The sequence below is a fragment of the Pseudopipra pipra genome, chromosome 6, assembly GCF_036250125.1.
Source record: "Pseudopipra pipra isolate bDixPip1 chromosome 6, bDixPip1.hap1, whole genome shotgun sequence".
NCBI lineage: Eukaryota > Metazoa > Chordata > Aves > Passeriformes > Pipridae > Pseudopipra > Pseudopipra pipra.
The window spans coordinates 8,741,313-8,769,265 of record NC_087554.1 but is presented as its reverse complement, the minus strand read 5'-3'; the positions used below and the strand labels follow the sequence as shown (position 1 = coordinate 8,769,265).

At 40.9% G+C, this 27,953-nt stretch overlaps 1 protein-coding gene across 1 annotated transcript in view; it reads right to left on the bottom strand.

Moving 5' to 3' along the window:
* Positions 1-27,953, bottom strand: part of KIAA1549L (KIAA1549 like) — a 130,498-nt gene that overhangs the window by 27,818 nt on the left and 74,727 nt on the right. The window contains exons 10-15 of the mRNA XM_064657241.1: positions 27,145-27,316; positions 23,682-23,845; positions 17,664-17,854; positions 13,783-13,910; positions 3,723-3,901; positions 1,994-2,211 (exon numbers count right to left, since the gene is read on the bottom strand). Of these exons, the coding sequence (XP_064513311.1) occupies positions 1,994-2,211; positions 3,723-3,901; positions 13,783-13,910; positions 17,664-17,854; positions 23,682-23,845; positions 27,145-27,316 (1,052 nt within the window). The remainder of the gene's footprint in view (positions 1-1,993; positions 2,212-3,722; positions 3,902-13,782; positions 13,911-17,663; positions 17,855-23,681; positions 23,846-27,144; positions 27,317-27,953) is intronic.

Below are 27,953 nucleotides of genomic sequence, written 5' to 3'. Positions count from 1 at the left end.
CCAGCTCCCGGTGTGAAAATTTTAGCATAGATTTTGGGAGTTGCTTTCTTTGTAAACATCTGCAACATCTGTGAAGTTCATTACGTGTTCTTTGTCTTTACAGAAAGTGCATCAGAAACGGTTTTCTCTTCCCATGTAGGGATATTAAGCTATACATTTAACAAGTAAATGCAGCAGCCAGCCTTTCATGGTTCAGCTACACGCTGAAATTGTTCCTCCACTGCAGTTCACCTGCCTTCAAGCAGTTTATATCATGCCTGTGATCCCTATCTCAAATAGACTGTGACATGTTTACACAACACACGAGATAACGGGCAGGAAAAAAAGTATTCTGGGATCTCTCACTACACTGGCACATGAGCAAACAAACATCAGTATATTTAACAAAAAGCAGATGGCTAGTATTAAAGCTTCAGTATAATGCTTGAAACATTTCCTATGTGGCATGTGACACATAACAAACATCCAAAGCAACGCCTCAATCCACCACTGTATGTACAGCACACACTCCCATCAATGTGTTAAAGAAACTTTCCAGCCACCTGCACTAAATATATTCCTCAACAAATGTTCCCGGTGTTCCATCTGTACCTTCTGGACAGAGCATCCAGAGCAGGACTGCCCTGTAGTGAGGGTTCAGTTTCTTATTTTTTCAGTGCACAATAAATTGGAAAACTGCACAAGGAAATGATGCCCCGGGTCCTCCACCAAGAACATAACAGGTGAGTCAGCATCTTTTGTCTTCTATGACCAGTGCAACGGTGGGAAACTGCCCACCAAGGGCAGTATCCCTCAGACATTTAACTGCAGACCTACAGAAATTCATCTGATTGCAGAGTCTGCCCATATTTTGAGCCAACACCACTTTTGTAATTCCTACTACAGTCCTTTTTATCTCTGTGCCCCAAGGGTAATCGCTGAAGTTGCACTGTGTGCAACATCTGTCACTACTGATGCTTTGACTGAAGTTGATTTATGCTCATTGGAAAATTTTGGTCTCTGCTTTCCAGGAGATGGGATACAAGACTGCACCTCCAGGCATGAGGGCCACCTCCAGAGGAAATGTACTTCAGTATCCCTTTTTCTCTCATGGATCAACTGCTGCTTGTCCCTGATTACAGTAAGAACCAGAGCCCTCCTGGTACAAGGTGCAATGGTGAACACACTCTTTTATAATCCTTCACACCGCTGCCACACCTGAGGAAGAGGAATCTGTGCCGTTCCTGGGGTAGGACTGGTGTGATCTCCTCATTACAATACATCAGTTTGTCTTTCAGAGAGAACCAGCAACAGAGAGCAGGTCCACCCACCCGCCTCAGGAGGCTCAGTCAGAGTCAGCATGTGCACTCCCCCCCTCATTTCTAAAATGGGGAGATGAATACTACTGGTGTGCCATCCTCACGAGACAGTGAAGTGTTAATCAAACATTAGTACTGTTATACAATATGCCAGCCTCACATCACAGATGAGCACATTATGAATTCCTCTGTTATGGGCAGAGGAAGATCACCAATAACAGGTACACACAACACCTTACAGATACATTCTGAAATACGTGGACAACGTGCTGGTTCTGTTATCTCATGCCTACTGCAATACTTATATTTGGATTAAAAATAATGACAAAATAATAACACCACTGAACTTTGGAAAGGAACAAATTCAGATGCTAACTTCCAGCCTAAAATGTACTCTCAGTATTACTAAACACGTTGCTACCACTTTTTCTGTTTACCTTTGAAAATGACTCAGAAGAACTTACTTACAACAGTCCCTCCCCTTACCTTTTTTTATCTTTCCATTTGTTTGGTTTTTAACTACATTGCAGTTTTACCAGAGGACTTGCTTTCCATGGGTTATATGAATTTTCTTTATAAAGCAGGAGGGACCAGTGACCACACAACAAACAGCTGGCTCATTAAGAACAGCTCCTCTGACTCCCCGGACATCACCCTTCCTACCAGATGAAGAAACTGCATGTAAAAAGTCTCACCTGTTCTTAGGCTCAGCAAATGGAGATGAGACATCTGCATCGGGATCCAAAATGTGGTCAAGCTCTTTCTGGTTTTTTTCGTACATCCTTTTTCTGTCTGTCAGCCCCTTGTTGTTATCAACCTGCGGGAAGTCATAGTAGCCCTTCCTCTTGGCTTTCAAGCGCAGCTTGTTGCGGTAATGTTCTATATCGGACTTCTGCTTCAAAGCCTTGTTCACCTAAAAGGCAAGAAGGTGTTTGAAGGATGGTGGTGGGCTGGCCACTTCCAAACGACATTGTCAGGGTGTGCTTGATGCTCTGCATGTGTCATCTCTCAGAGTGTGTTTCGTACCACACCGTGCCATCTGCAAGCAGCGAGGAACTGCAAGTGAACAGAGTCGCTGCATTTTTATGGCTTGGCAGATGGTTAAATAATTTTAGCCTAAAACCCGTGTACCGTTACAACAGTGACTCAGATACACCCACTGAAGAAAAACACTGATGATGTTAGCCAGTTGGTGTGACCCAACACCCTGCTTGCTTTTGGGCACCACGGGAAGAACTCACCGATGAAAACTCTTCTAGGGTCCCATAAGTACATATCTGTTATGGGCCCCTGTCAGAGAGGATCCTTAAAAAAAGGGTGTTTGGTGTGACCTGGTCCAGCTCAGTCATGGTTGCTCCTAAGTATTGAGAAAATTTCTCTCCTGCTTCAAATTGGCAGTTACTTGGAAATCAGGAATTTACTTGGGCTTTGTACTTCCAGTGTCGAATTCTGCAGTCTTCTCACAAATTACAGGAAGTGTATGAGCAAGGAAGCACACAGCAACAGGAGTCTCATCCTGTTGCTTTACAGAAAATAGATGCTGAAGTCTAAATAAGGCTTTCTCTGAGTTTGGAGGCTGCATGGCACGTCAGGATTCAAAACACAAGTATGAAACAGAGCACAACAGGCTGCTGGAATCCAGGCCCACATGGGAAGCCTGATGTCTTTTACTGTGTCTCTGGCAACAGCCTTCCCTGTTGCTTTTAAAGGAGGTCAGGGAGTTTCTGGCAGATCTTTAAAGGACTGTTGAAGTGTGAGTTTGCAAACAAGGTACCTCTCTTGCTTGTTCCCATCATGTTTAACAACTAGATAAAAGCCTCAGTCCTTTGTAAATGGACCAGTCTTGATTAAATGTACATCAAAACATGAATATAAGTGTTGAAGTCAAAGCATGTTTTTTGGCCAGCGTCTGGATCAGACATTTGCACCATCCCACTCTTTTTCACAGTAAACAACTGCACTCTCTGTGTACAGGCTGGAGTGCAGACTGAGCAAGGCCACAGTCCCACTGCATCCCTTTTTACTGTCAATGAGAGGTACTTCTTAGTATAGAAAGATCAGCCTGGCACTCAGATGATCCATACACATTTCCACGCTCAGTCGCAGAATTCACGTAGACAAAGATGTGATTCTGCTTTCTGCCTTCATTACTCTTTTTTTTTTTAATTCATATAATAGGAGAGAAGGACATCGGGAAGGTAGGAATATAGAAAATTGCCTCTTCCAAGGCTGCAGGCATTCACAGGTGCATGTGAAAGAGCAGATCTTAAATTCTCAGATTTCTCAGTCCACAGTGCTAATGGACCTTTATATAGCATCAGGGTGAAAAGCTCCTACCAGTCCTCAACCCTAACAGGCTTAAGATTGTTCCACTTGTGGCTGTAGCCAAGGAAACAGCTGGAGACATTATCAGACGGTCCTTACCTCTCCATTAATGATGGCAGATTCCTGGCTCCTCTCTGATGCAGCATGAACAGCAGGCAGGGCCACAGGTTTGATGGCTATGAGCTGTACTGATCCAGAAGAGGTGTCGAAGGGGTCAATGGTGGATTTGGCAATGTTATCAAAGAGAATGCCTCCTTCCTCTTCATCGCTCACGGGCACTAAAGCACATCAAACTTATTCAGCACAAAGACACAAATAGTTTTGCTGCATGTTCAAGGTGAAATTCAGGAGGTACATGCTTTAGATTTATGATGTTCTCACTGCACTCAAGGTGCAGACCTGGGAGACCCTTACACTGGATAAAACATCCCATTAGATCACAGAAAACATTAGGTATTCAAAGGATTATCTGTCACTTCCCCAAGGAAGGGTGATTTCCAATCTGCACTAATAAGATGGGAAAAAAGGAGAAACAGAAAATTGCATGAAAATGACAGTTAAAGTACATGTTTTCCTAGATTTCACATGGAAACACACATACACACAAATCCTCACATGCCAAATCATCAGTAGTTACACCTGATCTAACCCGAGAGCAGATTTTTTTCCTGTCTTATACTTCAAGAGCATACTCAAAATTTGCTGAAATAGGTAGGTTTATTTGTCAAAAGTTGTTAATGTTAAAAATGCTATCTATGAAAATAAAAGCATTATTGCTGTGTGTTATGAACGCCCTTAAGAAACTGATGACATCCAGTTTTCTGTTAATTTTTTGCTTTGCAAGGCAGCACCTCAGGTGTCTGTAAAGTTAAACTGTTAAAATTTCTTAAGAGGCAAAAAGAGGCTTCTGTCGATCTTTAAAATTAAATGGCATGGCAAAGCATCTTTAGTTTTGGGTTTCTACATAAACAGATAATTCTTTCACATGCAATTGGGCCCTCCTCCTCAAACTTTTTTTTTGTAAACCTCCATCACCTGATCAGTTATTGAATCTGAAACCTCTTATCCTCATTTTGGAATGAAAGAATGACTCCAAAGCAAGAGCACAAATTCTACAAAGAGATCCTTGCAAACATTTTTGAATAATTAGGCTATTAGAGGGAAGAATGTTTACTCCATCTCCTAACTGACAGGAGCAGAGATCCTCTGCTAAAGAACAAAGTGGTCTGCTCTAAATTTATTTCCTCTGAAAATACACTCTGGTTTAATATTTAATCACTGCACAAACTACAATGGACTTGTATCAACTCAGCGGTTTAGACAGCCAATAATTTTGTAAGAAAATATTTGACAGCAGTAACATAAAATATGAACCTGCTGAGTAAGCTCATTATCTTTCTGTCTGTGCTCATAGTGGACTGGAGTTGGCACCACTTGAGCTTTTGAGTAATATATGGGTTAAATCATTCTGTCGTTAAATATTGTCCCTCCAGCTCCACGGAAGTGTCCAAACAGGATAGAGTCTTTAGTGGGTCTGAAATCCCCCTGTCCCTCCTGGGGTTGTTCAAACACTCCAAAGCTGTGTGCTCAGCAGAGCGAGCGGATCACAGGCAGTGGAAATAACTGCCAGACTCCCCTGACCACCACACCCTCCAGGACATCACACCAGCAGAACCAGACAACAAAGAGATCCTTGCCTGTCACAGACCACAGTGAACAGGAAGGTATCCACATGACAATGAGCATGGATGCTCTTCCCAGGGGGAATTTTGAACCAGTTTTCGTGTAAGTCGCCACATGCAGTTCTGGAAGTTGGGTCTTGTGCATAATTCATTGCTGAAGCCTCCACACCACCGTAACAGGGCACCCCCACGGTGACATGACTATCTCCAAGAGAGAAAAAGTTTGTCCGAATTGTATTTTTTACCAACAAAGATGGTCTCTCTTCACGATTACAGCTCAGGTGAGCCTGGATAGTGACTGATCCGCAGTCCAAGTACGATGAAATTGTGGAATCCCTTCTCTTTGGCTGCCTCTCTTGGCATTTGCCTGAGCCAGGCATGCCCAAAATCCCTGGCTAAGCATCAGCTTGAAAAACATGATTCCAAACATCCTCTGCATACCCTACTTCGGCAAAAAGCACCAAGAAGCACAGCTGTGTTCCCACCCCAGTGTGTCAGAAGGGCTGCACCTGCTGAGACCTCAGCAGTGATGCCCAGCACCCACAGAGAGCAAGACTAGCTACAGGTGCACTGGTTTTCTCCTCAGTCCTCATTTCAGGATCAGAAACCAAGAGTTTTGCTTAATGAAACAGAATTCCTCTGGTTCAAAGACCCATCAAAGAAAAGAAAAATTAAGGGTAAAAAGAATCAAATCACAGATAACATCTGCTTCTGACATGGAACACTAACACCACAGAGTACCCTCAGTATCATCATGAGCGCATCTCCTGCATCTATTGCAGTGCTATTGGCATGGAAATGAAAGCCAAACGGGAGTAGAAATTAAAATTCTACTCCACCGAAGCTTAGCATTGGTTCATTTATTGGCATTTATAATATAAAAGCAGTCTTTTTTCCCATTGCCCTTTTTTTCCCCTCTGGTAAGTGATAAAGAGCATGTGATCTGCAGTTACTGGCACACTGCTATAGTCTGTAGTAGCAGTGAACCGTAGCAAGTACTGTGGGAATTTTATTATTTTCTCCTATCCAGCTCTTCCTGAGAGAATTTACAGCAAGTATTTATAACATGATTGAATCACAACCACCTCCAAACTTTGAAAAACAAACTAAAGGGATTTCCAAGAAAAGGGAGAGTCCTGGAGTGTGTTTCACTGCCCTGGGCCAGTCTACCCATCCCAGTTGGGCAAGCAACTGCCCAGGATGAGAAACTCCAGAAAACTGCCCAGATATTTTTTATAGTCACTCACAATGAGCACCCTTGCTCATTATAGTTGGCAACACAGATTTAAAGTGACGGTTTTAACCTCTCTTTTTTAGCAGATGCACTCCAACATTCCTGTGGAGTCATTGTTTTTACTCGTGCTTGCACTGTGTGCTCACACAGACTTAAAGGTTCAGTGGCAGAAAAGGGCAAAACCCAACTCAATCGCCTACTTAACAGCAACTTCCCATCTGTGAAACATCTCGTGCTAGATATCCCATGCCACATGATCCACTGAGATTGAATTACTCCTCCTAATCTTTCTGTGACTGAAGTACATGAAGATACATCCAGAGCAACCATTTATTCAGGTCGAGTGCCAGCTGCAGCAAAGACCAGCGTGGCACTGGCTCCTTGAAGAGCAGGACCACCACTGAAGCTTTATCTCCACACCACTGCAGCTATCAGAACACAAGATCTGCTCGGTGCACGCTGCCTCAGGGATGTTATCCTCCTCCCATTTCCATGCAGCTCTGTGCTATTCCCAGCCGGCAGTGCCAGCAGGTGGTGCTACCCACTCGTGACACTGGTCCCGTGGAAAAGTGGCTGCGGAACTGTAGCTCTGAACGGTTAAAAACAATTAGATAGGTGAAGTACTCTATTTATATTTAGTTGTTAATTTATAGCCAAAAAGCAAAAGTCACACTTTTGTCAGCCAAAGATTTCAATGAAGGGCACAGAAGATTTCTTCTCTCCTCTCTCTTTCCCTCTACCTTGTCTTTCCTCCTCTCTGCCCCATAAAAATACATTGAAAGGGAGGTAAAAAAAAGGACTGAAATACTCACCCACCAAAAAAAAAAATAAAAAAAAGGGGGGGACATTTAAATCACCTGTGAATCAGGTAACCTTGCAGCAAAACACTTTTAACAAAGATGTGTGATGTCCTGCTCAGGAGCAACCATTTGACTGATTTTGGAATCCTCAGAAAAAACGATGTCAATGGAATAAAACACATAAAGCCAAAACCTGGAAAACACCTGCAAGCAGGTGGACATGCTCTGCCTTTTCTTAGGTCGTTCAGTGAAGTACTAACAATTTTCAAAGATTAGTTTTGCATGAAGGGAAGGCAAACATTGTAACCATACCCATAAAGTATACCTACAGTTTGAAAAAGAGCAAACAGTGACACAGATCTAAAAAAAAAAAGCTCCTTAGGAAAGAGCCCACATATCAATATTTAAAACAGAAATCTTGATTCCTGAATGTAAATTAATAATAGGGAAATTATTTTCATTTTAGAGAAAACACCTCTATTAAAAAAAATAGACATTTTCTGCATCATCCAGATCATACCATTGGTCAGATGATTATCTCCACAGAAGTATGAACAAAAGCTCTCAGCAATGTAGAAACTTCTGTTTCTGAAGGAGTTTATAAGCCTTCAAGTAAAATACAAGTTTCCTAACATTAATATCTGAACCTATTCAGGACAGAAACACCTCTCTATCAGATACTGCTTATAAAATAAACCCAATTGCAAGATGGTGCAATTCTAAACCTTTCACAAAGAGCACAAATATTACATTTTCAGAAGCAGACACCTTACAGACTAATGTAGAAGCAGCTCATGATTCCACCTGAAGAGTATTTTCTTACATGTAAAGTCTGCTAAATTCTTGGTGATGAGCATGAGGTGTTGCAGTCCTGCATTTGCCTGGGATCCTGAAGCAGGTGTCACCTGAGCAGGTCATTTGAGGTCTCTAAACTGGTATTTGCAGGTTTTCTATGAAACTATATACATGGGGTGTCTACTCATCTCTTAGCTGCCAGTTTCATCCACTTTTTATGAAGGTTTCCCATCCTTATAAGCAGAAGCAAGGATCTCTCTGTGGTTATGTCTTCTCCTCCAACTACATCTGCCTCATCTATTTAAATATCAAAATCATTCAAAAAAAGACCATGTATTTCATAATGTTTTCAGCAAATCCATCAGCCCCTTTTCTTGGCTGGCATTTCCGTAATACCATCGTAGGTATGTTCAACAATTAAAAAAAAATAAATTTGTAAGTGACAAAGATGATGACTATAAAAAGAAGATGGGGAAGGCACAGGAACCTAAAACAGAAACCAATTCTTTGAGAAAGAAATGCTCCAGGAGCTTTAAAAACCTTTGCAGAAATAGTTTTCTCTTTGCACAATAAAACTGTACATTTGTCTTCTTCGGTGCTGACATATTAGTGAAAAATCATGACCATCCAGACTGCCACTGGATCTGATGGCATGAACATCTACGTGCTCTTCGAACTGTTGCTTGGATAAAAACTGCTGTCAGACTCAATTAGTGGCAGAGTAAAGCTCATCCAGAGGGAAAGGCAGACACGAATGAAGAAATACTTAATTGTGCAACTACCTGGGGACCCCAAATCCCTCAGAGCTCTGCTGCAACAGGAGCCTTAGAAACATTGTATGAAATATTTTCGTGCCATGAGAAAAGCAATCGAAAACACCGGCTCAAAAATAAAAAGAATTTAAAAAAAAATTTTTAAAAAGGCAAGTTGGGTTAGACATGCCAACCTAAAAGAGGCCAAGCAGAAAGTATTTTCCACCTACCCTATGCAAGTTCCACCACGCCTGTGAATGCAACACTTGGGTGGCCCTACCCAGACATGAGGTTGCCCAGATATTTACATTTACAGCAAGAAAGTAGCTCCCATGAAGTCCCACCCATTGTCCTCCACAACTACGTCCTTTTCATTCCATTAGCCAAACTTCTGACAGCATCCACGTACAGAGTTCAAAAAGTGAACCCAAAAAGTGAACAAAATGTCCCGTTTCATACATTTAAAAAGAAAATCTGCATTTCTTTTTAAGCCAGTTGACAGTAAACGCCCACCATATAAACCCAGAAGCGCAGCTTAATGCATGGAACTGATACAGTAACGTGGCTGCTTCACACCAGTCTGAAGGGTTGGACTTGATGATCTCAGAGGTCCTTTCCAACCCGGCTGATTCTATGACTCTAAACTGTATGGATAACTTGGAGGTGCTGTTTTCCTCCCACTCGGTCTCTGGGGAAAGAGGCAGAGGAGCATTGGTATCTTTTGCTTTGTAGGAGTGTGCAGAAACTCAGAAGTTCACAAAATAGGTTACAACACTTGGCTGCCTCTCGTAAACCATCAGCAAGGAGAGAAAGCAGCAGGAAATGGTATTGACTAAGTTTGAAGAAACAAAGGGTTCCCTGTCACCAGTTGGATGCCAGCAGGGTCACAGTGCTCTCAATATTTAAAGCAAGTAAACAACAACAAAAAAAAGCAGTTGAAGAAACTGAAACTGCATGGGGAAATATTAGGCTGTGTCACACAAGGTGGAATCTTTGGAGGGAAAAAAAAGGAATCAACAGATAAAGCATCTGGGAGGTTCAAGGAGAATAGTGACTAGTACCAATACACAGGATTTCAGCTGAACAAGTGGCTTTTGTTTAATCTTGGGGTTTTTTTACTCATCTATGGTTAAATGTCAGTAAATTACTCCAAAAAGCCTAGGAATTTACCGTGAGGGGGTGAAGAGCTAGATCAAGATCCTTTCTGGGGCAAATGAAGCTAATGCTTCAGGAGGAGGGAACGAATAATGAAAGGAACAGACTCCTTTCTCTACACCATGAATTCTTCCCAGAACTCTGATCTCTTAGCCTTTCAGAGACACACACATGCTGAATGGGAATCATCTCACTTCAAATCTGCACATATGCTCCAATGCAGTTGACAGGGATCTTTTCTTACTGGAAAGGGAAAGATGAATACCTCCAGAGCAGATCTGTCCCAGTTGGCCATGACCCTCTGGAGTCACTATATTAGTTAGTCAGATTAGGAAACCAATTCTAAAGCATCAAAAAATTGGCAGCCTTTCCCACGTTTCACTCCACCCAGCAGAGAAAAGGCAGACAAAGGGTGCTGGATGTTTGCTGGGTTACACCACATCCTCCAGCTAACTGTGTCAAAGCAGGCCACTACACTGCTGCCACTGGATTACTTTGCTGTTGCCACATTTCATTCTATTTTGACTCACTACAGACAACTGCTCAGAACTTCAGAAAAGCAGGCTCTGACGCTGAGCTGTCACATCAGACAGTGTGAAAACTAGTGGCCCACGCTTCTGCAGAATAAAGGAGGCAGTGTATCATAGCTTGGCTGAGTTACGCCCAAAAATCCCTTTGATTTTAGCTAAGCAAATAACACAGCCAAAGTTTGCTCCCCTGCTACTTTGTTCCTGCAGACAGCTTCTGCCTGAACAAAAAGAAATTACAGTCTTAGAGACTGATATTTTAAAAAGGAGTGAGTCCCGTAACTGAATTACTTCTGAAAAGTTACACCTGTTTCCAAAGGCAATATCCAAATGCTTAGAAGATGAGAAGCTGGTCCAGCTGGGATCCCTAGAAGGAGGAAAAGAAGGTTTCTAACACAAAGAAGTTTAACTCCTTGGGAATGCTGCCTGTGCATCTCCATCCGTGACGTGTGTCCTTTTGTGAGGATGAGGTTCAAGTACAAATCTGAGTTCAACTACACAAATTCTTATCCCAAAAAGTGTGGAGTCATATGTTTCATTAAGAACTTCCACAAAATCAAAGCTTTTGTTTTTCTCAAAAAAAACCCCAAGCAACCACACTCTCCCAAAGATGCTAATGGAAAGGTTTTCCAACTTAAAGGTTGGAAAAAACAACCTATATAAATTTCCTTGGCATCATTTTGTGAGGAGCTGGTGAAAGGTTGTAATGTAGGCTGCTTTAGTTCTTTAGGTGTGAGTGGGTTCAGCCTTTTGCTCCTCCCTGAATGATGTTTGGCCTAATAAAACTATAGGTGAAAGTGCAAATATCCTGTTGTTCTCTTCCGCGCCCTCCTAGAAACCCATCTCAGAAACTGCCAGTACCTCTGTTGGCTGATTCATTCATATTAGAGTTCTCTAACATACATAACTGGGCACTTCTTTTTTTCTAAGAAAGGTTTTAATTTCTTTTAAGTGCCTGAAGTAAATGAAAGCACAACTCATCAACTTTTAGAAAGCAAGCTTTACATTAATATACTAAGCATTCTCTAAGAAAAAACATGCATTTATCTTACAAGAGCTTATCACTGTGTCACGCAAACAGATATTTTATTTGTGTTTTCTGTGGAAATAATGCTCAGCTGAAGAGTTCTCCTGATCCTCAAAAACATCAGGTCCTGAAGCCAAGCCTGTCAGTCTGTGCTGGTTTCACATTGTTCACTCTCAGCCCTGACACACTCCATTTGGAGTCAAATTTGATACAAGCCACATGGAATTTACGTACTGAGGTAACATCCAGTGCTGTCATTTTTCCCCTGTAACTAAATGTCAGCAAGAAATAGAATCTAAAATTGGCCTGTAACTATGGCAACTAATGAGCCATTCTAACTTGGAGTCCCCAAATCAAGCATGTGACCATCAAGGGATTCATTCCAGTTCCAAGATGCTGCTTTTCAGAGAAGAAAATATGCTGCTGCTTTTCCTGACATGCGTGTTAGAGCTGTCAGCCCACAGCCAGGCTGAAGAGCTGGAGCAGGCTCAGGCAAACAGCTGGGAGAAAAGCTGCTTCTTTCTTAAATGGGAAGGGAAAACAGCCAATACATTATATGGATGCTAATCCCACTGGATAAAGGTAAAACCCTGTGAAAAGAACAAACTATCAGAGACGACAACAGTGTTTGTAATCACAGCACCGGGGAACAAAAAGTGTAGGCTCTGTGAGGAGAACTAATGGGTGCCTTCAACTTCAACAGGCATTTGGGATCACACAACTCCAAAGTCAACTCCATAATTCTGATAAGGAGAGGTCATTTCATCTCCCCTGACCATATCTTCCCTCTCAGAAGCTGTTCTGAAAGGGTTGTTTGAGGAAACTACCAGCATGCAGTAGGCACAAATGGTTAGAACCTACAGTATGAATGGAGTATACTCTAAAGTTGTTTTTCCTAGGGCCCTAGAACAAGAAATCATTTAGCTATTAAATAACGTCATTATTCAGGCTTTTTTCTTTTCAGAAGAAAGAAGAGAGAGGGTAAAATAAACATGTAAACAAAGCAGTTATTAGCTTTCCAGCATAATTTGAAAAATGCATGGTTATTCCTATCAAATAAAGTTGCAGCTAAAATTCTAATGAAACTAAGATATAAAATAAAGGGTCCCTATTTCTTTATACTACATTGAAAGTTTCTTTAAGTAGTGAGTGTATGTTCTAGAAATGTACCACAGTCCAGATCAGAAGAAAGGATTCTGTGTTAGTCAATTATTTAACAAAAACCCCTGATTTTCTTTGAAGATTTAACACCTAACAAAAAACCCAAAAAAAGTACCTTCACTAAATTATTTTGCCTACACGTGTAAACATCACCCGGCACTGTTTTTGAATATTGGCTTCACTGGGTAGGTAAGAAAAAAGACAGCATAAATTACAGCTTTTAACTCTGGAAACCATAAACATTGTTGTCTTGTAAAATGAGCTATATTTGGAAAAATAATTAAACATGTTGAAACTTAGAACTGTTAACCACTGTTTTCTATTCATAGCTACGGGAGCAAAGCTATAACCCAGGAGAAATAAGCAGAGAGACATAAAAAAGAAAAGCAAGGAAGAAAGGGGTGAAATTCTACTCTTATCAGGTGTTCCTGATATATATCAAGTCATAAGGTCACCACCATCAAGCAAAGCCTTGTAAGAAACATCCAGTGTAACATCCTGGGTGCATCAGGAAAAGCTGCCACTAAGTGTTAATAACAAACAGCTGTGCCAAGGATGGTTAGAGAACAAAAGATAAAACACTGGATGTTTCACGCTTTCTCAAATTAATTTTTACCTAATTAATTCATCTTCATCAGATCTGGGCCAGCTTAGCAACAGCAGCAGTGGAAATTAACATCTTTGGGCTCTACACAATAAAAAAAGCTGTAAACCCTGTCCACCTACTAAGCTGCAGCATATCTTCATTAGTTTACTGGTATTTCAAGAAAAAAGAAAAAGGAAAAGAAACAAAATAGAAAACTTGCAAAGGCCCACACAAAGAGCAAAAAGCATAGTTTCATGGGAACTTGAGAAACAGTTAGAGCAGCAAAGGGGAAAGAAAAAAACCCAACAGATCAGCTACACACACAATATGCCCATAGTACTGCTGAGGGTGCAAGAAGGTGGTTTTGACATCGCTATTGCCCATGTGGGCACGGCTCTGGGAACGCCCACAAGCAGCTTTCATCAAGGAACACATCTCACCATTTCTTTTCCTTCCTTCGTCTTTTGTCACTTTTTGAGGTGCCATCACTTTCTGGAGGGAGCTCCGTCCAGAGCTGGGCTTTCCCGACCCATTGCTGATGATGGAGCCATTCTGACTTGGGGACCGGCTGCAAGTAACCATAGCAACAAGGCAGGATGTGAGTTCTTCCTTATAAACCTCATTTCAAGGTTATTTCATTTGCACAGTTTGCATCACTGAGTTTTCAAGTCTGACTTTGTACCAAAAGGAGACAGAATATAAACTGCACACAGAAACACAGTGAGGTAGGAGCAGAGTGATGGGAGGTGAACACGACTTTCTCAATTAGTTCAGGGCTGATGGGCATCTTAGTGGCTTGGAATGCAACTACTTCTCATGCAAAAGCTCCACAATGACAGAAATGCCACTGCAGAGGACAAAAAAACCCCCATTATCAATTCAATGTCATTTGCCCCGTTAAAATAAAGTAGACCTTTGCTTTTGTATGTATGGATAAACCAGTTCCTTTGTTATTTAGCCTGCATTTACACTGAACTGTTGTCAGCCATAATGCAAAATTCACTCACTCACTTCAGACGTGTGTTAAGAAAATTCTCCTTTTCTCCTCTTGGCATATAACCTGGTTTAACCAGCACCATTATTTATTGAAACTCCTAAGAGTTTGTTTTACTCAGCCATTGCATGTCCTTGTCCTGAAAATGGTCCCTGCCCAGGGTGAGGAGGGAGGGCAGGTCAGAACAGTGGTGTGTTAAGTCCCAGCAAGGAGCAGGAACAGAAACCAGCAGCGTGGCTCTGGGCTGCACTGGGAGCAAACTCTCATCAGAACTTCTTTTTGGGATGGGTAAGTTACTCAAATCCTAATGCACAAGCTGGGAAAAGGAGGCCAAAGTAGAAAATGGTATATTTGGTGCTAGTCCACATCCAGACACGTGGTCACGTTGTTTTTACGTGTGAAACTTGCCACAAAGGGAATGAAAACTATTCACTGGACCTGTGCAGTTATTCACACACCTATCTGCAATCTACCACTGAATTGTCACAGCCACTGACAGGGGGATGTAAAGAGGTTGCATTGGAGAAAAAAAAGAAATGGACTTAGTCACAAAGACTTTCATTTACAGAGAAAAAAAATCAAATCAAGTTCTATTGCTGTCACAGTGGCTTTCTATCTAGAAAATGGTAGTAAAGCAAAACAGCAGTCAAAACCATCCTGCAAATCATTGCCAATACTATGGCAATATAATAAATGAATGTTTCAATCTTCAGCTTGAAACATTCATTTACCTCCAGTTCTGACCACCCTGCCTGGTGTAAGTAGAAAGCATTTACTGTGGTCAGAACAGTAAGGGACAAATATCAGAAAAGCAATTCTTGGGGACTCTTTTGAAGATAGCCTAGGCGGAAATATATACAATTTGAGACAGGCTCTTTCCAGCTACAGGGCTCTATGAGAACTCAGCATGCAGCCCAGCTCAGTCCAGCCTGAGGATCTTCTAGTGAAATTCTGTTGAGAATAAATATTCCTGTGAAGCAAGGATTTCTCCCCTATAAACCTGTCACTGCCTAATGAATAATCCCAGCCCAGTAAAAAAATTCATCTAAGGACAGACCAACACCTGAAGAAAACCTGCTCCATTTGGGAACATGGAAAAGAATCAGCAGAGCATGGATATCTTGCACAATGATTTCTGCTGCCACTAATCTAAATATTCATCCTTTTTAAGTGGCTGTCGTAACTGAGAGGTTTCTTTCAATAGTGATATCAGAGGAGATATTCTGATCAGTTACCAGCCACTTCATGGCAGTCTGATTTAAATTGACTCATCCGGGCTGCAAAGTAGCCTGGATGAAAGAGCAAATACATAAAGGTCAAGAAATATTTCTTCATCTTCAGAAACCATTACATTCCAACCCCAGACACAGCTCCCGGGAATGAAAAATACTAAAATTCTACATGTTCTCACTTACTCAAGTAATCACCCTGAAGGAGGGAAAACTAACTCTTAGTTATTTGCTTAGAAGGGCAGCAAGGTTCAACATATTTTATAATGAAAGTAACTTTCCTGTGAATTCCTGGATCAAGTTTGCTTATCAACGTTTGTTTAAAATGGTGCAGATTAAGTAGAGGGAGATTTTGGAGCTCATTCAAAGGACTGAGTGAAGTGCTTAATCACTTTTGTTAGAGGATTAATTAATAGGGCTGGTTTATATTTTTTGAGTGTATTTACACATGGCTTTGGAGAGGCTTCAAAACATTTTAAAGAGCAATTCCTGCAAAGACTTAACCTCTGGTGGTTCAGCACCAGCAACTGCTGCTGATGTCATGGTCCTCTTCCATTTGTCATGTCATCAGAGGATGGAAGACTTTGAAAGGGACAAGTGCTGTTCGGTTCACATGAACTATAAAACCCAGCCCTCACAGTTTGAGTGATTTACAGCGTGAACAACACATCACTGACATTAAATGGCAGAATAACAGTTCACATCCAAATGCAGCTGGCTCACTCTCCTCTACTGGTACTCCCTGCAGACAGCTCTTTCCACGCTCCAGGTGCCTTACTGTACAGCCAAAGAAGTGTGCTAAACCAGGAACTAGGCTCAGGATCCTTCTGTCTCCATTTTTCTGTAGGGAAAACCTCAGTTTATAACCAGTGGGGATGTCTACCCACTGTAAAGAGCAGCAGTGTTGGCTCCTCCAGCCCCACACCGTGCCGGCTGACACCTCCCACAGCTGCAGATGGCTCCAGTGTGCTCCTGTCGCAGTGCACAGCAACATTGTGCCAAGTTTTCCAAGCTTTTCCATTACTCCAAAGGGACAAATGTCATTGTACAAGATGAGGTGACTCAGCTGTGAAGATTTGGTTTTCTATAGAATTTCTCTACACTAGCCAGATACTCTTCTTTTATGCTGTCAAGTCCCTTCAAGAGACAAGGACTGTGTAATGCCAGTGGATTACACAACAACTGTTACCTCTATTCAAGCTGTTTACCCAACAGTTTTATTTTCCTCTCTTCACTTCAGTATCATTCTTCAGTTCCACTCTAACTTAATGTCAAGGAAAAATGGACACAAAGAATGCAAAACAGCCAGGATAAAGGGATAATCTTCTTTCCTCGCCTGTGGTGGCTGAGACAAGAAATAACGACCTTCTATTCAGCTATTCTGTTGGTGATTTGAGGGTAAACACGAGGTAAAATTTCCTAACAGGAAAGGCAGAAGAGAACAGATTGCTGGAGGAGGCTGTGATCATCCCACCAGTGAAAGACTTTAAAATAAGGTAGATAAACTTGAGTTGGGGGGTTTTTGACCCTGCAGCAGAGAAGAAGAGGAGGCAGATAGCTTCCTGGGGACCTTAAATCTGTGATCCTACAACCTTAGAGACTTTGTATGAAGAGACTGCAAACCTGGGACACTTTACCCTAGACACTGACATTCTCTAGTCTATTCTTACACTCTCAGAAGTTTTGTACTGCTGTAGCTGGTTTGGATGTAGAGGTCTTCCATAATTTAGTGGATGTTTAGGGTTTTCCCTTCTTCACTGGGGCTAATTCTGGAGTGACAGAGTCCACCAGTGCAGCTACAGAAATTTACAGTGGCCAAAGTCCTGTCTTTTGGTCCCATGTCTCATTTGGGCTCATCTCTTGAACATGAAAGCCACTTCCCCTTCACCTCCTCTATGAATGTACAACCTGTGAAGGTTTCACTTTGGTTTACCTCATATTTTGCAGCAATTTGACATATCCAGGGCAGACCAGTGTTATACCAAGGATACATCATGGAGGAACCATCTGCCACACACTCAGCCTGGGTGCCAAACCTAACAGAAACCAGCAGCATGTACCCTATTCCACCCCTCTGTGGAAAGATGCCAGTCAGTACCTTTTCCTTGTTTCATTGGATTTGGCAGTTTTGATGGTGCTCCCATCCTGGGTAATTTCTCTCTCCTGGGAGGCAGGAGCATCTCTGACTGGAAGTGGAAGTATGACAGTCTCCTGAGTTACAGGTAAAACTTCATCTTCTGCTCCCTGCTGACCCAAGTGTTGCTTGGCATAGTCAAAGCCTTGTACTGGCTGCAAAAAGAATAGGAGAAATAAAAGAAACTTCCAGCATGTTATGTTAATATAAATTTTCAACTTCAACATAAAATCTCTCACTACCCCTTAACTTCTTTAATTACATAAGTGACAGGAAAAAATATGTAGATCACCTTGTGAATGCCCAACAAGAAACCAATTTCTCATGAAATCTCCATTCCACATATTTTAAACATGATTAGTATAAAATTGAGCTTGGCTAACCTTTCTTACCCTGCTGTAACACCCCCAGAAATTCCTTTGACAGATAGTGGAAGAATGAGGATATGGAAGAAAATAATTAGGAGGAAAAGAAATAAGACCATATAGAAAACTTTCCCTGACAAAACCCTTGTGTTTCCAAAGAAGGTGGGAGTAATTTATTCCCAGTCAAGACAAAGTAGAAAAGGCACACATCAAAGTTTCATGGGCAACATTTTCCAGAAAAGAATCTTTTTCAGATCAGTGAAATTATATTTCCCCTGGCTTGCCAATTGCCTGCTGGGAAGGATGTGATTGACTTCACTTGTTTCTCTTGGGAAGTGGCATTTCACCAGAGCCTTGCAGTGAGGCAGCTGAGGGTGTGTGCCCAGCCTCCTCTTCCCAAAGCCCATCCAGGCTTTCCCTGCTGCCTCTGCAAGGAAAAAACAGAATTAACACATGCCTCCTGGGCAAGGCAGCCACTCAAAGGTGGATTCTCTCAATGGAAACATTAAAGCATTTAGGCAAAACTTGACTTTCCAAACTTCATTTTCAATTGGAAGAAAAAGAGAAGGGGAAAAATACAACAACAACAACAAAGAAAACCCACAAAAACAACCTGCATTTTCTTAGGGGGCAAAAAAAGAATATGAAAAATAAATCACTCCAAGAAATTCCTGACCACTTCTGGAAAAAACACAAAACACAAAAGTGTTCTTGCTACACTAAATTGAATTAATTTACCCAAAACTGGAAGGATGCTCTTGCTGAAGTACAAAGACTATTGACAAAATGCTAAAAAAAGCACTACAAAACACTTCAAAGTTGAGTAGCTGTGATTTTAAACCTCAAACATACTTTAGGAAACACACTGGAATTAGTTCATGACTGATTAGTCTCTCCGTGTTCCTGTCATGTCATTATTGAATATTTTACTTCCAGAAGAAAATCAGCAGGAGAAAAAAATTAGCTGATGGCACAGGAAAAAAAGGATGAGCTCTGAAAAGAAGGTTTTTTCTTGTTGTGTCCCTTACTAAATCTGTTGCTATAAATAGAGACACATTTCATAGGTGAGTTCAGTCTGAAAATAATGGGGCTGCCTTCTACTTTTTAAAACATAATAAAACGTGCTTTTTGCTTATGGGGATCTGCATGGCATTCCCAATCTCCTGTTCAAACTGAGGCTAATGATTTCTAATGATGCTAATGATTTCTAATGTGCTTCCTTATTTCAGCACCCCTCTGGTGAAAGGAGCTTCCGTGCATTAAGGAGTCACTAAGTGGGCTAATGCTGATTTGGGAGAGCAGACAACTCCACACCTTACCACTATGGAACTCTCAACATATCAGAGAAATGCCAATTCACCCTCACCCCTCCATGGTAAGTCATGAGGGAGCCTTCTCCTTGCCCTCCCCTGAAGGCAGGGTACCACAAAAGAGCCACCCAAGTAGCTGCAAAGGGAGGAAATGAAGAAAGGGAAGGGAATGAAGAAAGGGGAAACAGAAGCTTTGTGAAGGACAGATAGGAAGAACTGCACAATGTGCTAGACAGTAATATTGTTAACCAAAATAATGTTTTTAAATGTCATTATCGATATTGAGTGCCAGAGTTAAGACCCTCCTAGATATTCTGCAAAAAAAGGTAAAAAAAAGAGGCAATTAAATCAGTTAGTTCAACCTCCATGCCTTTGAAAGACTAAAATAAGTTTCAACTTACACTTCATATCTTATATAGAAACAGACCCAAACCAAACCAAACCAACAAAAAAAAATAACCAAACCAAACCAGAAGCAGCAGAACATGAGAATTACTAAAGAATTTTGCAGTGTCCCAGCTTGGATCTGCCAAAGGAAGAAAATGAAGGATTATTTTAATCTGAGTTCTACTTACCACCATGTCTAGCAACAAAATGCAATAAAGGAAGAGCTGAGAAAGCCATCCTCATCAGCAGACATATTGCATTAAATAAAATTTGATCTTGGAACCCTGCTCCGTGAAAGCCCACAGGAGCAGATGGCTTTACCACCCCTGAAGGGAACTGGCAAGACTAAATCATGATCAGGTACTGCTGAAGCACTGCAAGAATAGATGTCCAATAGGACCAAAACACTGAGAAAGACCGAGGGACTGGGATTTTAATATTGCTTTTGAAATAATAAATGAGTGATGAGACTATTAGATTACACTGCCTGGCAAAGGGCAGAGTGAATGTAGAGAGTTGTTTCTGGGAGGTTTTTTCCTTGTAATGATCATGAAAAAGACTTGAAAAAAAAAAACCAAAAGAAAGAAATGAAACAAAAAAAAAAAAGAGCTCCTCCCCTCTATAGGTATACCCAGGTACACAGTTTCACTGATTTTTTTCCGTGTCCTTTATCAAACTGACAGCCATTGTTTTCCCCTGGTTGCACTATTTGCTTTTGTTTGCAGGTCTTAGATTACAGATCTTATCTCTGTTTACCTGCAAACTTATTCTTTCATGGTCTGAAAAAAAAGGAGAGGTGACAAATCAGACTACAGCCTTTAAAAAAGCATGCTGTGAATTAAAAAGCAAGAGATGCAAAAGTTAACATCCATCCAAAACCTTAAGGTAAAAACAGTTGCTTAAAAAAAAAAACAGCATTGAAATAACATTAAAATAAAATCTCATCAGAATTCAATCAATTTGAATTTATACTTCTTTTAATTTTACAACCAGAGAGAAAATTGAAAAAAATTAAGCCAGTCCCTTTCCCCTGTAACTTAGTCCAGATGTCCCTGACTGCTGAGGCAGAACAGCAACACAATTCCCAAGACAGATACCATAAACCACACTATCTAAGAGAGGTCACTTTGTAAACTTCATTTATTTACCCTTCAGTCTGCTACAACAACAACAACAAAAAAAAGGCGTTCTTAATTACCAGGCACAACCACAGCAGCCCTGCTGTTAATGCTCCATCACCTCCCCCAGCTGCACAAGGATATTTCATGCTAAATGTTCCATTACCCCTCCGTGCTGCGTTGGAGCACCCTGTCCCGCTGCAGGGGACGGAGCGTCTGGAGGGACGTGGGAGTGTCTGGAGGGACGTGGGAGGCAGCTCTGCTCTGCTCTGGAGGACCCGCAGCCTCCCGCTGCTCCCAGCAGCAGCAGGACTGCAGAGATGAGCAGGCAGCTCCGCTCTGCCAGTTCCCCTTGGAACAGGACTCCTGGAGTCCGAGCACATGAAACAGCACCACTGAAAACAAAAACACCTGAGATCCGAGGCTGCAGGTATCTCATAATATCCTCCTTTGCTTTTGCTGGATATTCAAAAGGTATCGAAGAATTGCTCCAGTGATTCGACAACAAATCTCGGACACACGGAAACAAAATACTAAAGCTGCTGCTTAAACTAAAAATCACTCCACTGTGACTCCACTTAGAGTAGAGTCAGCATTAATCAGCAGTCTCGGGCACTTTCCTCAGCCATGAAATACAACATATTCATTTTAAATGTGATATGGATATGTGCTCATAAGCTATTTGTATTGCCAAACTGCATGAAACGTGGCAATTACAGTTCAAGCAACTACCACTATCCCTTAGGCTGGGATTAAAAATAAAACTAAAATTGTTCTTTTTTAAATGACCTTATTTCATTATCTTCCCAAAATATGTTTCTTAGCCTTACTTTAAGTAAAGATGCTGAAATCAGGAATGACCAAACCAGTCTATTCCCAGTCCCGCTGCAGAATTTATCTTCCACAGTCCATATACCAGCATATACTCTAAACTAGACATGGCTGAACCTTTTTGATGGAGCCATCATTGTGAAGCTAAACAGGAAGCAATTTAGCTTTCATTTGGAAATGCATCACTTCTCATATAATGAATTAAATTAAATTTTATGGAGTCTCAAAATAAACCATAAAGGGGAAATGCACTCCAGAAGTGGAACTCCTGCACTCCAGCTGTAAATATGAGCAAATCCGCAGGAAAACCTCCTGAAATGAGTGTAGTATGGGTGCTGGGAGCTCAGCACCAGTAGTTTTGTTCTGCAGATCCAGCTCTCATCTGATGACATTGGCTGCTGATGCAAGTGTAACCTGACTGAGCAGGTTTTAACCTGACCATGTATCTTACAGCCTGATTAAATCTGATTTCTCAGGAAAAGCAAAAATCCCATTTTCTCTTTCTTTTTGGAATGCCAACTGTGGAATATTAAAATACTTTCAAGGGTTTTTTTCCGTGCTGTAGCTTCTACCAGCAGTGGGGTTTCTTTTTTAAATAGCAACCTTCTTCAGCTGTAAAGCATCCCATAAAGATGGGCAGTTCAAAGCAATATATAAACTTAGTCTTATTTTTACCTCTAGCTGGGATTAAGACTATATATAAAAAGAATCTACTGGTGCATAGTATTTGCAACAGCCCCTAATGAAGCATAATTTGCATTATAGAGGCTTCAGTGGGGTGTTACATATCACTGCAATGGTATTAATTTTGTTTGTGTTTCACTTCTGCAGATCTAGCCTAAACACTAGATGGATAGCAGTGGATAAATAGATGAGCACACTGGAACCAAAATGGAAATGTCTTTTTTTTGCATCATTTTTGATACAAATGTCTTGTTTCCAGCTGGCACCAGCTGTACCCATCTGCAACGAACCCAAGATAAGGAGAAGGGAGCTGTCACAGGCATCATGACTTACTTCAACTCTCCCTCCAATCTACATTTTTCAGCAGAAGCAACAGAGCTGAAATCTCAATAATCCTGCTGTCTGTAGCATTAAGAAACCAAAGAAAAAATTCATCATCTCAGTCCCATGCCAATGGAGAAGAACAAAGTCAGCTAAAAGGGCAAAGGAACAGTATGCCTTACACACAGGCTCTGTGGGCTAAAAACTCCTACCTTTGGTTGGCCCTGTTCAAGAGTCACTGAATAGCACCATTGACAAGGCAGACTTTTTCACTGTGGAGACAAATCAGTATTCTGTGCCATTTTCTGTTAGAGAATCAAACTGGAAATGCATTTGCGTTGGGGAAAAAAACCCATCTTGTAATTGATATGGGTTAGTAACTTTAAGAAAAACGTAACTGTTTGAACCCAACAAGCAATACCCACAAATAAATTGGAAAGTTAAAAACATCTAAGAGAAAAATAGTAGCGGGAGAAAAAAAAAATCCAAAGAATGTCTATTCTGGATTAGCATCTGAGGGGAGAACTTGTGGTTGGGACCAGCTCCAAACTGCTGCCAAAGCCCAGGGCTTCAGACGCTGCCACCTGCAGCAGGTAGGAGCAGGTTTTGAGATCCTACAGGAGATGTGATGCTGATAAGCCCCAGGCATAATATCCCATGTCCTCAACTTTGAGAAGGAAGCAACTGCCCTGGGTGAAGCCTCCTCAGCCCTAATGGCTCAGTGCCTGACGTGGCTGTGTAAGGGCTCTTCTGTCACCGCAAGCTGCGCCCAAGGGACGAGCTGTGATGGAAGCTGATGAGTCCTGAGGATCCAGCGGTATCAAGGACAGAGGAGAAGTGCAAAGACCCAGCCTGTGAGTAACAACCATTTCAATCCCAAACATTCTTCCACTACATCTATCAGAGAAACCGTTACAACCTCAGAGAGCAAACGGACGCCTTTGGATCCCGCGATCGGTCGCTCACCTTCGCTCTCTGCGGCAGGTTCATCATGGTGTCTGGCTTGAAGTCGTTCTTGTTCTTCCTGCACAGCACTGCTGTGATGATGATGATGATGACTGTAACCACAGCAATGGGAGCCAGCACCGCTGCAATGATCCACAGGTTGTTTGGGGGGTTCTTCACCACAGCTACAGAAAATTGCAAACCAACACTGGTAAGCTTCACTGTGCAACAATCCGACTGCTTCCAGTCTTCAACCGTCTCCATATAAAAATTAGTACAAAAGGACTGTAAGTAATCTAGCTTTCTATACAAAGGAATACCTTAATTAAAAAAAAAACAAACAACAACAAACAAAACAAAACAATCAGCAACACTCTTCAATACACAAATCCCTGGGCTCTCTTCTCTTATTTATATGCAAATACCTGTTTATATGCAAAAGCAGCCATCCACTCCAAATCAAGTTAATGCCATATTAGAAATTACTCCAGTGGTTCATTTACAGAATAAACAAACAAACAAACAAAAAGGTGCAAGTAATATATCCTTAACTATTTTTCAAACACAAATCCAGCTTACAGCAAGGTAGCATGTGTGTTAAAAGAATACACATGGAGTCCATACCTGGTGTCAAAGACTTATTGGCTCAGCAAGGGTGAAGTGGCAGAGCTTTTTCAAAAACAGTGAAGCTAAACACTCTAATATAGTTATTATCAATATCAATAGGGCAATAAGAGAATGCTTCTCTTGTGCTCTAGAAATAATTTATCATAGTTAAGGTCAAACTGAATCCATTATTTCTGAAGGAGTGGAAATAATGAGGTTGGAAAGAGCTACTTGCAGATATATTAATAATGGCACCAGGAAAAGGGTACGTTTCAGAAATGCAGTGATGCAAAAACATTTTAGATTCCATTTTATCAGAATAATCTCTCTCAGTATGAACCTTCAACTTCTTCACACATAAGAGATCCTCCAGTGACACATTCCCAGTCCTCTCATTTCATTTCATTTCTTTCAGGAAAAACATCAGATAATCTCCTTATAATGCTGAATTCTGCTGTAGTGAAACATTTAGTGGACTTCACCATGATATCTCTGCTTATTTTCCTATGGCACTGGTTGCTGGTGTGGGCAGGCAATTGTGAGAATACCAGCACAAAGCAGCCATTCCCATTTCCCAGGGGACTGGTGCTTTCAAATGTCATTGAGCTTATGAGCTGTCAGAGGCACTCAGCATCTTTCAGGATCAGACTTCAAATGCATACCAGCTTGTTCAGCAGCAGTTCCAAAAGCTGAAAGTCTGGCTGAAGCCTGAGTCTGTTTTCTTTGTAGATTTGCAGCTTTTTGCAAAGCCAATGTACTTTGTTGGGTGAGGTAGTAACAGCACCATTAGGTACAGGACTTTGAGCAAAAAGACTGTCCAAAAAACCAGGTTGAAGCCTTTCAAGGTTCACTTTTCAACAGACTTGCATAATTCTTAATTGCTGACTCTGACATTTAGTTTAGGGATGAAAGGGCTGCGGGGAAGGAAACTGAATCTGAATTTTAACAAATAACAGTAACTTTAATTACAGACTGCTGATGTGGGAGCAGCAAACAATTGCTGGAAAACTATATTTATTCTTTGTAGGGAATGCAGAGGGAATGATGACCTTATGGCTAATGGGACAGACATTTAGGAGTCCTAGTTTACATCTTTAATTCAGTTACCAGCTTCCAATGTGACCTTAAGTCAACCCATGGTTCATTTAACTCAATAAGACTTCAGTGGAATTTGAAACAAGCCTTTCATTCTCTTATAACTCAGTCTCTTGCTTATAAAATGGGAACATCCATATTTTTTTATATTATTTGTCTGTCTTGTCTAACCCAACTATGAGCTCCCAAGGGCAGATGTGTTTCCTTACTGCATTTTGGAACAGAACTTTGCATTCTGCTATAAAGAAATTATAATGAGCAAAAATGAAATCCACACAAAGTATTGTCTTTGGCAATACAAAGACAGACTGCAAATAACCATGTCCAAAATGAAAGCAATTGATTTTTTTCTCCATAATAAGGTATAAAGATAGAATTACCTCCTACATTTCAAATACTCTGCCTTCAGAATCTCAGTTACCCCAGGTCATAATTTCAATTTCTGTACATTCTCTTACAGTATTCTATGCATACTTCACTGGTATGATAATCTACAGATAAATAAGGCTGCCTCATCAGACCATGGAAATACAAAGTTGGATGATGAGCAGCAGATGTCATAATTGCCTAAATACCCATATAAATCACAACACTGCACAAAGAGCTAGGAAACTGCTATGTATTATCTATATCTTCCTTAGTAAAAAATGCATTAAAGAAATATTCTCACAGAAAACAGAATTATTTAGAATTTAAATGCTGGAATTTAAGGAAGCAGGGATGGAGATCAACCTATTCAGTCGAATTAAAGTCAGTAACAGACCATGATTGAATCAAGGATCAGATACAGTACATAGTGCATTCTCTGGAAATTATATCATATTTCTGCCTTCTAACTCAATCCTATGTTTATGGATGATACATAAATTGCTTATTACAGTGGTCCCTTCTTTTCCTGTCACCATTGCATGTAATTATTTCAGTATCACTGCTCTTTCAAGCAGATATAATTGCACCAGAGAGACCCATTTTATATGCTGTTTTGTCAGTAAGGAGATCCAATAAAGAAGTCCACTATATCATTTTAATTTCATCTAGATAAAAACCTTGGCAAAGTAGAGAGACTCAGTTAGCTAAAGGCATCAATTTGTACATTAAGCTCTTAACTGCACACACAAAAAAAAAGGCTCCAAGCTCCACCACAGGTTTATGACTGTGGGTCAACTACACAGGAATATCCAAAAAAAAAAAATTTAGAGAAATTTGTGTCCACAATAATTCAGTAACTGATGAAGGTCTTGAAAGACGTTTACTTTTCAAGAATGGATTCCTTTTTAGCCACATTATTCTGAATGATATTGATCATATCTTGAATCTGAAAACTGTCCATACACACAAGTAGTTCTTTTCAACTTCACTTTTCCAATTTGTGTCTAAACAACACCTTTAACAACCACGTGGTGCACTTGACAAAGTTCTCAGTGAAAATTATTATTTAAAAAAAATAATAATCCCTTTGAGACAGAACCTATGTTATTTTGAGCAAGTCAAAAAACAAAGGACTTCTTAATAGCCCCCACATTTGACTTTGGGGCAAGTTATTTGAATAGCAACTTTGCCCCAGCCATCATTAGCCTGTGGTTTCCTGGTTTTGTTACCATCAGAATTAATTCCAACTTTACTGTTCCATAATGTTCAGTCCGTGGATGTTACTCTGTGTGATAAGTGCAGGCTTCCCACATCTACACTGGTGTTTTCACAAAGAAAGAAAGGAAGGAAGAAAGATAAACAGCAGAATAAAAAAAACAGGATTAAACTACAGAATTTTTAAAAGAACTCTTACGATCAGCTTGGACTTGGATGACATAGCCCAGGGTCAAGGCCATGCGCTGGGAGTCAACGGTGCTCAAAATTTTGGCGGCTGCAGTGCCCAGCAAAGGCTTCCCATTGTATAAAGTGTAATACGTCAGTTCAGCCGGCTCCTTGGGGCCTGGGATACGTTGAATTTTTACCATCTTTAAGGGAAATAAATAAATAAATAAATAATGAGAGAAGGGGAAATAAATTGTGTTTGCATTATACCACCGCAAAACTTGCCAGCAGCTATCTAAAGGCACTGCCCACAGGGAACTCCTCCGAGACCTCCTACAAGCATAAGCTCCATGAAGATGTTCTCACAGGATCAGAGCTTCTCCCCTTCATAGCCCAGGCTAGTCTCTGTCCTCTAGTCCTCTGACTGACTGACTTCTTAAAAAAACATTTAAATATAATCCTAAAGTAAAACCCTACTCTAAGAAAAGCATGCAGTAAAAAGGAGGAAAGGGTCAAATGTTTGGACATTGCAGTCCTCTGTAAAGAAGGAATTCTTAATAATCTGTCCTAACCTACTGTTAGGACATATTGCAGCTGAAAAATATCCTCACATTTCACTTCTATCCTCATTATTTTTTATCCCAGGCTGATAATAAAGACAACCATGTTTTTTCCCATTTTATTCTGCAGAACACTGTCAGAATTTTCACATTGTACCTCTATCTTTCCTGAGAGTAGAGAAAGTGTCAAACATTTCTAATGATGAGAAGAAAAGGAGTTTTATGATTCTTCTCCATTACAGTATGGACTAAAATTTTACAAAGATTCACACTTCTGGCA